This window comes from Chiloscyllium plagiosum, unplaced genomic scaffold, assembly GCF_037043375.1.
Source record: "Chiloscyllium plagiosum isolate Xiang-an unplaced genomic scaffold, Cpla_swu_hap1 HiC_scaffold_10, whole genome shotgun sequence".
Taxonomy (NCBI): domain Eukaryota; kingdom Metazoa; phylum Chordata; class Chondrichthyes; order Orectolobiformes; family Hemiscylliidae; genus Chiloscyllium; species Chiloscyllium plagiosum.
This window is the reverse complement of record NW_028270148.1, coordinates 112,159,097-112,171,321: the sequence shown is the minus strand read 5'-3', so window position 1 is coordinate 112,171,321 and position 12,225 is coordinate 112,159,097. Positions and strand designations below refer to the sequence as shown.

The 12,225-nt window shown below is 39.0% G+C and overlaps 1 protein-coding gene across 3 annotated transcripts in view; it reads left to right on the top strand.

The window, feature by feature from the left end:
- Positions 1 to 12,225, top strand: part of tasp1 (taspase, threonine aspartase, 1) — a 97,139-nt gene that overhangs the window by 22,758 nt on the left and 62,156 nt on the right. For all 3 annotated transcript variants that reach the window (XM_043696630.2, XM_043696634.2, XM_043696632.2), the window contains exon 7: positions 1,094 to 1,200. In XM_043696630.2, coding sequence (XP_043552565.1) covers positions 1,094 to 1,200 — 107 coding nt within the window. The remainder of the gene's footprint in view (positions 1 to 1,093; positions 1,201 to 12,225) is intronic.

Sequence of the window (12,225 nt, the reverse complement as noted above, 5' to 3'; positions counted from 1 at the left end):
TAATCTACTCATATTTTTTCCAATGTTGAAAACGTTGATTGCACTGGTGAGCGTTAATGTAGTTAAGGACCAAAGAAAAAGTCAATTATGGAGCCATTATAGTGTTGTGTATGCACAATTGCCATCAAATAGGAAGAAGATGCTTGTAAAATTTGCACACAAAAAGTGCTTGATTCCATGTTTTCTTTATTGGAGACAATGGATTAGAACAGAATTATAAAATTTACAGCACAGGACAGAGGTGATTTAAAAAGTTGGGCTTGTGCCAATCCTTCGAAAGAATCTTATACTGTACATTGATTCTATTCCCCAGCCTATTCCGATGATCGCATTGATCCTGCTATTCAGCAAGCTTAGTTGGGGCTACTTCTAGATTTTAAAAAAACAAATTTAGCTTAGTGACCTTGCATTTAGAGATATGTGTAGTTGCATGGGGTTTTGAGTAGACTATTAATATAGCCGCTAAAAGAAGAATGAAAAAGTGGACCAGAAACCGAAGGTAATGAATTTGAGTACAGGTAGTTTAAAACGGCTGATAATGTATTTGCAGTTTCTTTCACACCTTACTAGATTTATTTGTAAAAGGATATCAGGCTATGTGTAAAGCTGGCTCCTGATTTTAAAAAAAATCTACAAACCGTGTAATGGCACCTGGAACAACAACATGCATGTCCTCCCTCTTTTCCCAACTCCCTGAAAAAAAACTTCCCATCTCAGCTGGATAGTTATCGAGATCTAGAACCCTACCCTATGAAGTAAAATCCAATTTTTCCTTTATGCCTTTCCTTGCAGCACTAGGGATCAAACGAGTACTCTGTTTTGTGTCGCTCAGTTTTGCCTCAGAAGTTGAGTTTACTAATAAAACCATGTGTGAGAAATGCTGCTAAATCTTTGTGACCTCCTTGCAGACCCATTTAGAGTTGTTGATGCTTTCCTTTGTCTAAGTTCATTATAACTAAAACCTGAACCAAGTAGAAAACACCAATTCCATTTATTAGATGTTATTGGCTTTTGTGAGTAATAGTTATTCACATATTACATTTAGAGCACAAAAGTTTAATATAAATAGTGTTTTATTTTTAATCCTATTTAGAGTTCAGCTTATCTGCATTTAGGAAAAACAGACGAAAGCTGGAGCTTGCAGAGAAGGTGGAAACAGAAATGATTCAGACAAAGAAGAGAAGAGAAGTGTCTGAAAACGTTAGTGCTTCTTTTTTAACCATAAGATTAAGAAAAGAAAAGTCTTTAAGTTTCAAAGTCCTCAAACACATCATGTACAAGTGGAGTTGCTCTTCTCTTTTTATCCCTTTTTACAGTATATTAGTTCAAAAGTGACCACAGTAGATGGCAAGAACAGGGTTCAATTCCAAACTTATGTTGTGTAACCAGGATATTCTGGTTACAGGGTTTCCCACCCTTAAGGGCCTCAACTGGTGTGTGGGCAGGTTGGCCGCCCTAAGTCTGGAGATGGCAGGCCTGTCGACTCCCAGCAGTGGATGGCAAAATTCTGTCTGGTTTGAGTCAGCTATTTGAGGGATGCACAATTGGCTTGGTGGTTTTCTTTTTTTTCCCTCACAAGACATATACATAGCTTGGACAAAAACAAAGTGCTGGAGAAGGTTTCTGTTTTTTGTTTCAGATGTCCAGTATTTGCTGTTCGTTTATTTATGTATGCAGACCTTGGTCTCTGAATAACATTTCCCATAATGCTATAACTGAGTAGGTACTTTACAACATGTTGGTGAATGGCAGTGGGCACAAATTCATTATCCACCAGTAAATTGTCCCTACACAATGCGTGTAGTGATTTTACAAACCAAAGGTGAAATGCAAAGAAATACGTTCAAACAATTTGTAAACAATATTGGAAACTTTCCTGATTCACTTTCACCTATTATTTGAAATAATTATTTTGAAAGACATAATCTGGAATGCCATTAATCTTGCAATGCAAGTTGATTTTAACTTGTTTAGTGACTCTGGGTAATGATAATATCTATCTAAAGTGCACCACTTTTTTTGTGCGTTGAACTCCGTATTACATCGAACAGTCTACGGTATTACACTTTGTCCTGCTATTCTGTACTCCAAAAAATTTATATTATCCATGATGGATTTAGTCAGTTGGATTATTCAATCAATCAAATCGACAATAAATAACCAGTGCAAAACAAAATAGTGGATTGTTCAGTTATTTTCCAAAGTTTGCCATTGTGAACTGGCAAATGACACAAAACAACTAAGATGACAGCACAAAAAAAATTTGCTTCACATTTATGTGATGGCTTTTGGAACACTCTTTTTGAAACATAATGGCCCAAATGTTCCAGTCAATGACAGAACCTTGTTTATAACGCTGACCTGATTTTAAAAAAAATTGACCATTTGCTTTCCTCCATAGTTTTTTTTTCTTGCCAATCAGTTATCACATGATTCCTTTGGGGATGGGGGCATAGTTGGTGGTGATTAGAGACCAGCCAGGAGAATCTGTGCAGAACTCCTACATCTGTTTACGACAACATGTGTTGTAATAAGAAACAGTTCACGTGTTCCAAATCATAAGGTATTAGTAAGCGTGTGAATGCCTGGGTGAATTTATACATGTGTACATGGATAACCTGTTTGAGATAAGTGGGTAAAGGGTATGTTGGCGGCTAGGTAGGTGTGTAAGTTGGTGAGGTTGGGTCTAGTGTATAAGGTCACAGAGTCAAGGAATATAGAGGGTGTGGTGAAGCGGGGGGGTCAGTAGGGCTTTCAGTGGGTTCAGTTGTCTAGTAGAGTTAGAACCAGTTTTAACATTTTCTAGGTAACTGTCCAAGTAAGTAAGTCTAAACCCTTGAGGTCTCCAATTCTTAATCTGAGTTGGAGACTTTTTCAGAGTGTTCTAGACACCGTCTCATTGCCCTTAAGAAATTTAAATTTCTTGAGAAATTCCTGTGTAACCATAGTGCAAAAATTCAGAGGGGGTCCCGATAGGTATCTTATGGGATACCACCTCTCTCTGTCTCTGGAAACTCGAGAATCTGGGCCAATATTTATAATCTCAATTTGTAGAAAACTCTCAAAAGTATAAAGAAACTTTAGCTGTGAATTCTGACTTTTATGTTGGAAATCCCTGAAGCATTTGTACTGCACTTGAGCCTAATCTTTTCACTGGGATGAAGTTCTTGTAGATTATCATATAGGATTTGTCCCAGTGCTTTTGCTTAATGCTTTTGGGAAGAGATTCATTTTTTAATAGTTTATGGTTTGACTGCATTTCCTCTGCACTGAAATCTACATTTTAATAGTGTATAGGGGAGCATATGGAGCAAAGAGTTGATACCTTTATTTACTATTGACCATGTTATACCGTGTTGGAGCCAGAATAGTAAAAAGAATGGAAACAGCAACAGTAGATACAGTTTTCAAGACAATAAAAAGATCAGGCTTTAGGATTAAAGTTTGGGCAAAACTCCACCACACTGTTACTATGTACATGAGTCAATTCCAGAAATGAAAGTGAATTTAAAATGTTGGAAAAAGTCAGTAGTATATGTTCCAGATCAAAAGAATTCGAGACCTATGGGTCTATCAGTTCAAAGACACATTGGAGGATGTTTGAATTGTTTTTTAATGAGCATGTCAGCTGTCAACCAGAATCCACTGATTATTTAAACCATGTATACTTTGAACCTCTCAGAACAAAGCACCATTGATAATCCGGCCATTTAGGGTATATTGCATGCATCTGCAAACTTGTGCTTTGATATTTGTTAGAAATTGAAGTTACTCCAGTCTGATTGTCATAGTTTGGAATCTACCCATTACCCTTCAAAGGACCCATAATTTGATTAGGAGCTAGAACCAAGCTCTTTACCCTGGCTAGCTACACATCAAAGCACCTGCTTGGAACTTGCAGACAGCTAGGCTTCGGCATCCATTTTGAAGTTTAATAAGGAAACAGACTCCATCCTCACCCTAGTTATTTCTGAAATGCATAAACAGTGTTTGTAGCTTATTTTGGTTTATATTTTAAAATTTTAGAATCATACCAGTGTTTGACTCATTTGTATCTGCCTTTGCTGAGTTTACAGTTCTGTTTAGTTCGTACAAAATCATGATTCTTTGTAGATGCCAAATATAACCAAGACGTACCATTCTTTTGGGGTAATCTCTTTGCTGCCTTTGTGGCCACATATGGATCATTTGTGGCTGATGCGAAGAATTGCATTTTGGAAATAATTTTGGCATGTACCACCTGCTCAATAAACTTCCAGCATCTGTATCTGAAGAATTTATTCCGATCATTGAAGAATCCAAGGTTTGAACATTTCACTGCTTTTTGAAGATACTTTGTTTGTATATAAATACACAATTGTGTATTTTGATGGTCAGTAGAAAATTTCAGTCCTGTTTGCCTCTGAGCTACAACACTCAAAACATATTTTTATGCTGAGTGATGAGTGATAGCGCAACAGTAATAAAAAATACTGAAATAAGTTCCAGCATCCTCAAAACAGTGAATGGGCAGATCAGCTGAGACTGCTGGCAAACATATGTATACAGTTGCTGATTTCAAGCTTGCTTGTCTTGTTTCAGCTGTTACATAACAAATGGCACTCAAGTTCACCCATGCAGCGACATGACCAACATCCCTCTTTGCTTTCAGCATCAGGAGTTGGAGCAATCAGGACTGTCTAACAATTCATTAGTTGTTATCAACTCTCTTGAGAATGATCGTATACGATCTTCTTGGAATTTTCAAAATAATTGTTTAATGCATAATCTCCCATGATAGGTGAATCACTGCTGCTTGTTACTGTTTGCTCGCGTGGGGATTGAGGAAGAGGTAGATGTCTCTGACAACCACCTGATGAAGGAGCGGCGCTCTGAAAGCTAGTGCTTCCAATTAAACCTGTTGGACTATAACTTGGTGTTGTGTGATTTGTAACTTTGTCCAAATAATTGTCGTCTTTAATTTAGTAATTAAAGACTTAAATTAATTTTTAAAAGCTTCATAGAATTAGGCAGTACTGAAGGATGCCATTCAGCCTATCCTGATTGTACCATTTCTTTGAAAGGCCAGTTCAAAAGTCCCTCCTCCATAAATATTTGGCTAAGAATTAATTTATTGCAGTTGCAATGTTTGTCTGCATAACTGATGCTCCACTTTAAGAAACTGTTATGGTCTGATTGAGATGTTCTGAAGTGCAGTTTTCCTTTCTCTGGTGTTATGGCATGGCTGCTGAGGCATGAACTGCTGTCATCATATGCCGCATTCAGGAGTTGCCATTTGAAGTGCACTTTATGAAGGTTCTGGGAAAGTCTACTGGTGGCAATGTTAACAGCAACAATTTGCCATATACAGATGATATTTGTAGTTTTTGTTTTTCCTGACAGCTGACTTGTGTTGTGCAGCGTAAAATGTCATTTTCATTGTGGAATTCTCTTCCTGAACCAGGAACCAGACTACAATCTCGAATTTGCTGGTGTCTAAATAGGTGAAAATGGATAATCTGAGCATCTGTTACTTTATAGGAAAATGCAAACTAGAATTCAGACCGTGGCTTCGTGGAACAAGTAAGACATTTGTTTCATATAGAAAAGGTTTTAGATTTGGCTGTTGTTCTAACTTAGAGCCCTAGAGCTGTACAGCATGGAAACAGACCCTTCTGCCCAACTTGTCCATGCTGACCAGATGGCCTAAATAAATCTAGTCCCATTTTCTAGCATTTGGCCTATATCCCTATAAACTCTTCCTATTTAAATACTCATTCCGATGCCTTTTAAATGTTGCCATTGTACCAGCCTCTACCCTTCCTGTTGGGGCTTATTTCATACACGCACCACCCTCTGCATGAAAAGGTTGCCCCTTAGGTCCTTTAAATCTTTCCTCTCTTGCCTTAAACCTATGTCCTCTAGATTTGGACATCCCCACCCCAGGGAAAAGAACTCGTCTACCCATGCCCCTCATGATGTTATAAATCTCTACAAGGTCACCTCTCAGCCTCCAACACTCCAGAGAAAATAACTCCAACCTATTCAGCCTCTCCCTATAGCTGAAACCCTCCATCCCTGCAACATCCTTGTAAATATTTTCAGAATTTTTTCAAGTTTCACAATATCCTTCCTGTAACAGGGAGCCTAGAATTGCATGTGGTATTTCAAAAGAGGTCTAACCAATGTCTTGTACATCCTGACATTAACCTCCCAACTCCTATACAATGCACTGACCAACAAAGGCAAGCGTACCAAACGTTGCCTTGACTATCCCATCTACCTGACTCCACTGTACACTCCCCAGTACACTTTCCATTAAGTCCTGCCCTGATTTGCCTTTCCAAAATGCAACACCTCACATTTGACTAAACTCCGTCTGCTACTCCTTGGCCCATTGGCCCATCTGATCAAGATCTTGTACTCTCAGGTAGCCTTTGCTGTCCACGAACTTCCAACTTTGGTGTCATCTGCAAATTTACAACCATACCTCCTATGTTCACATCCAAATCATCTATGTAAATGACAATTAAAAAAACGGTGGACCCAGCACCAATCCTTGTGGCATACCACAAGCTCCACCATCCCCCTCTGTCTGTTAGCTAGTTCTGCATCCAAATGGCTAGTTCTCCCTGTATTCTGTGTGACCTAACCTTGCTAACCAGTCTAATATGAGGAACCTTGGCAAACTCCTTCGTCCATATAGATCACATCCACTGCTCTGCCCTCATCAATTGTCTACGCTACAACTTCAAAGAATTCAAGTTAGTGAAACACATTTTTCCATATTGACGATCACTAAGCAGTCCTTGCCTTTCCAAATAAATCCTATCCCTCAGGATTCCCTCCAACAACTTACCTATCACTGATGTCAGGCTCACCGGTCTATAGTTCCCATCTTTCTTAAATAGTGGCATCATGTAAGCCAACTTCCAGTTTTCTGGCACCTCACCTATGACTGTCAATGATACAAATATCTCAGCAAAGAGCCCAGCAATCACTTCCCTAGCTTCCCGCAGAGTTTGAGGGTACACCTGATCAGGTTGAAACTTTATTGCTGGAACAGCACAGCAGGTCAGGCAGCATCCAGGGAACAGGAGATTCGACGTTTCTCCTGTTCCCTGGATGCTGCCTGACCTGCTGTGCTGTTCCAGCAATAAAGTTTCAACTTTGATCTCCAGCATCTGCAGACCTCACTTTCTCCTACACCTGATCAGGTCCCAGGGATTTACCCGCCTTTATGCATTTTAAGTCATCCAGCACCACCATTTCTGTAATATAGACATTTTTCAAGACGTCACTATTTAATTTCCCCATGCTCTATACCGTCCATATCCTCCTCCATAGTAAACACTGATGCAAAATACTTGTTTATGATCTCCCCCTGCAGTTCCACACATAGGCGGCCTTGCTTATCTTTGAGGGGCCCTATTCTCTCCCTAGTTACCCTTTTGTCCTTAATGTATTTGTAAAATCCCTTTGGATTCTCCTTAACTCTATTTATCAAAGCTATCTCATGATCCCTTTTTTGCCTTTCTGATTTTCCTCTGTCGTATACTCCTGCTGCCCTTGTACTCTTCTAAGGATTCATTCGATCTCTGCTGTGTATACCTGACATACGTTCCTCCTTTTTCTTGACCAAAACCTCAAGTTCTCTAGTCATCCAGCATTCCGTACACCTGCTTGCCCTTCTTCCTAACAGGAATGTACTGTCTCTGGAATCTCATTATCTCACTTTTGAAGGCTGCACATTTTCCAGCCGTCCCTGTACCTGCAAACAACAACTCCTACTCAACTTTTGAAAGTTCTTGCCTAATACTGTCAAAATTGGCCTTCCTCCAGTTCGGAGCGTTAACTTTTAGATGAGGTCTATCCTTTTCCTTCACTATTTTAAAACTAATAGAATTATGGTCACCGACCCTAAAATGCTCCGCACTGACACCTTAGTCCTGCCTTATGTCCCAAGGTCAAGTTTTTCACCTTTTCTAATAAGTACATCCATGTATTGAATTAGAACATTTTCTTGTACAAACTTAACAAATGTTTGGAAAGTTAAAATTCCCTACCATAATCACCCTATTATTCTTGCAAATAACTGAGATCTCCTTAAAAATTTGTTTCTCAATTTCCTGCTGACTACTGATGGGTCTAAGGTACAATCCCAATAATGGGTTGTATGAAAGTTTAAATCTTCCTAAGCAACTCTAGCAAATCAGCCCACCAGTATATTAGACCCCTTCCAATTCAGGTGCAATCCATCCTCTGATACAGGTCACTTCTACCCCCAGAAGACAGTCCAATGATCCAAATTTGTGAATCCTTCTCTCCTGTACTAGCTTCTTAGGCATGTGTTCATCTGCTCTATCCTCCTATTCCTACCCTCACAAGCTCGTGGCACTGGGAATAATCCAGATATTACTGTGTTTGAGGACCTCCTTTTTAAATTCCTGCCTAACTTCCTGCCTATATTGTCTCCTCAAAATCTCATCCTTTTGTCTTCATTTGTTGTTAGTTCCGACATGTACAACAACCTCCTGTTGGTCCCTCTCCCCTTTGAGAATATTCTGCACCCTCTGAGATATCCTTGATCCTGGCCCCTGGGAGGCAACACACCATTCTGATGTCTCTCTGTTGGCTGCAGAAACATCTGTCTGTGCCTCTGACTAGAGATTCCCCTATCAAAATTGATCGCTTGAAACCTGACGTACCCCATATTACTTTAGAGCCAGCCTCTGTACCGGAAACCTGGCAGTCAGAGGTACATTCCCCTGAGTCCATCACACAGCTACATTTTACAAAACAGCATACCTTTTTGAGATGGGAATAGCCACAGGAGAGTTCTGCAGGACCTGCCTCCCTTTCCTACTTTTCCTGGAGGTAAGCCACCTATCTGATTTGTATCTTCAGGTTATCTCCCTTCCTCCAACTGCCATCCATCACATCTCCAACTCCTGTAATTTCTCATTGCCTTTAACTGCTGCTCCAACTGATCCATGTGATATGATAGGATTCATAACTGAAGACACTTCCTGCAGACATAATCATCACTAACATGGAAACTGTCCTTACTCTCCCATGTCCAACAGTAAACCACATCAATCTACTAAAGGCCATCTTTGCACTTTAACAATCTACAGACCCAGCACTGTTTACTGCTTAAAAAACATACTACTCCAGGCTAACTTAATACCTAAGTTTTATATTTTTATAGTTCAATCAAGAGGCAGATCTCAATAAAACATATAATCAAAAAGGAACCCACTTTACTCACTATTGTAGATTTTCAAAAAAAAAGTTACACTTTAAGAAGCCACTTAGCTGCTCCCCTGCTGTGAGCTCTCCCACAAAAGTTTCTCCAATGCCAGTTTTGAATTTCACTGCTTGTTAATTTTTCTTAGATGACTCCAATGTCCAGAGGTACTTGAAATCAGGCAGCAAAACAGTCAGCTGTGCAGATTGCGTTGCTGGGTCAGACAGCAATGCAGGTTTATTTCTCCATTTGATTCATTGTGCTGTTTTGATCTTTTCCAAAGTTCCAAAACAATGCAACAGCTTATAAAACTGTAATTACTGCCCCTAGAATTCAAGGAAATTGGCTCTAACACTGAAAATATTTCAAAAAGGAGCAGCTCTTTTTTTTCCCATCCTTCCTCTTGATTACGCAGAATCCTTAAGCTTGGACAGAAAGAGATAGCTAATATCATTGCATGCAGCTAACTGGTCACTTGTGCTGAGTTTAGGAGTAGCATGCTACTGTTTTGAGCAAGATTAGTCCTTCAGCCCACTGCAACCAATGGCTACCAAAGTTGTGATAACTGGCTATAATCCATGTAGAAAGATCTAAAGAATGAACCGAACAATTGGTAGATTTTTTTTTCCCCTCTCTGCTCAATTTATTTTCCACCTTCGAAAGCATTGCTGACTTATTCTGGCCAGAGAATTTGCTCTATTATGAATTCATAACAACCTGGATATTGAGGACCAACAATGGGTGGCTGTCCTTTACAAGGGATTTCCATTCTTAAACTATCTTAATTCCCCTAAGATATGTTAGCCTTCTGTTTATTAACTGTGATGTTAATATTTGAAGTTGTTTTATACTTCATTCTCAAGATGTCACTGAGAAAGCTGTCATTTATTCCTCAAACCTTTATTTCTCATCTCTTATTGATTTTGAGAAAGTGGCAGTGTGGGACTGTTGCATTGAATCTTTGCAGTGCATGTATTGAAGATAATCTGTTGCAGAACGTCAGCTGGAAATTGAGCCCCACTATTCCACAAGCTGCCATAAATATATAAATGACCAGTTGAATCATCAAGGTGATTAATTTGCCTGACTTTGACTGTTAACTAGGAAAAAAGAAACACTCCTGGGTTTTATCAATAAACGAGAAAGTCAGACTTATTCATTATAACCAAAGTTATCTTTCAACAAGCGGTAAAATTAATTATAAACTATGTCCCCTGTAAACACAAACCTGCAGATTTTCATTCATAAACAAATATATAATGGATCCTGCAAATATATAATGGATAGAAAACATAAGCAAAAGGTTATGTTCTGTGGATCAAGTGTCCAACCGAGAAAGGTGGAATGAGGTGACTTTTTTTATAATCCTTTTTGTTTGGTGTTTATATCCCATTGAATGCAAGGCACTAGAAAGTCCTCAATTTGATATGATTTGGAGATGCCAGAGTTGGACTGGGGTGTACAAAGTTAAAAATCGCACACCAGGTTATAGTCCAACAGGGTTTAATTGGAAGCACGCTAGCTTTCGGAGCGCCGCTCCTTCATCAGGTGGGTGTGTATGTTTTATTCCTTCCTTAAGTAAAGTTTCATAGGCCAAATGTATAGCCGTCATGTTGGGGAAAATAGATATTTCAAATATGCCTGGGGTCCCAACCAGGTGAACTGTTTTAGAAAGATTAAGGAACTGAGTAATGTAATCATATTTCACCTAATATAAACTTTATTGGGTTTTTCATATCCATTGTATGACTCTACTCTTTAAAGCTAATGAAATACTTTGGAAGTGTAGCCGTTATTGTTATGTTGGAAATGCGGCAGCTAAATTGTGCACAGCAAACTCTCACATAAAGTTGTGTGATAGTAAGGCAAACTGTCTTTGTTATTTTAATTTGAGATATTAAATATTAGCCAGGGTCTAGGGATACCTCCCCTTCTCTTCAAGATAATGTTCAGGGATCTTTTCCCTGAGCAGGCAGAAGGGCCTCTGCTTATCATGTTATTGAAAAGATAATATCTCTCAACAGTGTGGCACTTGCTTAGAATGCAGTGGAGTGTCAGCTTTTTTTAATGTCCAGGTCCTTAACAGTGAATTTAACATGCTATTGTACAAGTTAATGACGTTTGCATTAAGTATAGGAAGGTGCACTCTTTCTTCAGAGTGCAAGATGAGCTGTAGCTTTACAATTTAATATTCTGATCAAAAATGTTAGAGAAGGGCACTGCAATTGGTTAAGGTTGCATAATTTCTAAAATGGCGGCGCATTCTATGTTGGACCCAGTAAAGGTACACAGTTGGTAACTGAATCTGTCTCAATTGACTTTTATGAAGGTAAACTTGTGAACTCTCGTTAGTAGTCATGATTTGGAGATGCCGGTGTTGAACTGGAGTATACAAAGTTAAAAATCACAGAACACCAGGTTATAGTCCAACAGGTTTAATTGGAAGCACACTAGCTTTTGGAGCGTCGCTCCTTCATCAGGTGGTAGTGGAGGGCTCAATCCGAACACACAGAATGTATAGCAAAAATTTACAGTGTGATGTAAACTGAAATTATACATTGAAAAATTGATTGTCTGTTAAGCCTTTCATCTGTTAGAATACCATGATAGTTTCACTTCTTACATGTGTAAATCACAAAACCTTTCTTTAAAAAGTTGCATTCTCAGGTTAGCTATTAACAATGGTGATAGCCCCCTGTGTTCTCTGTCTATGCCATGATTTTTAGATTGATTCTAATCTAAAAAGTGATGGCATCGTGGCAACAGCCTCAGTACTCAACACCAACAACTGCCAATCTCCAAACACCATCCTACAACTCATCCGCTTTATCCTTGATCACAACATCTTCACCAGACATATGGAACAGCCATGGGGACCAAATTTGCACCCCAATATGCCAACATTTTTATGCACAGGTTCGAACAAGACTTCTTCTCTATGCAGGATCTCCAACCAACATTATACACCAGGTACATTGACAACATTTTCTTCCTCT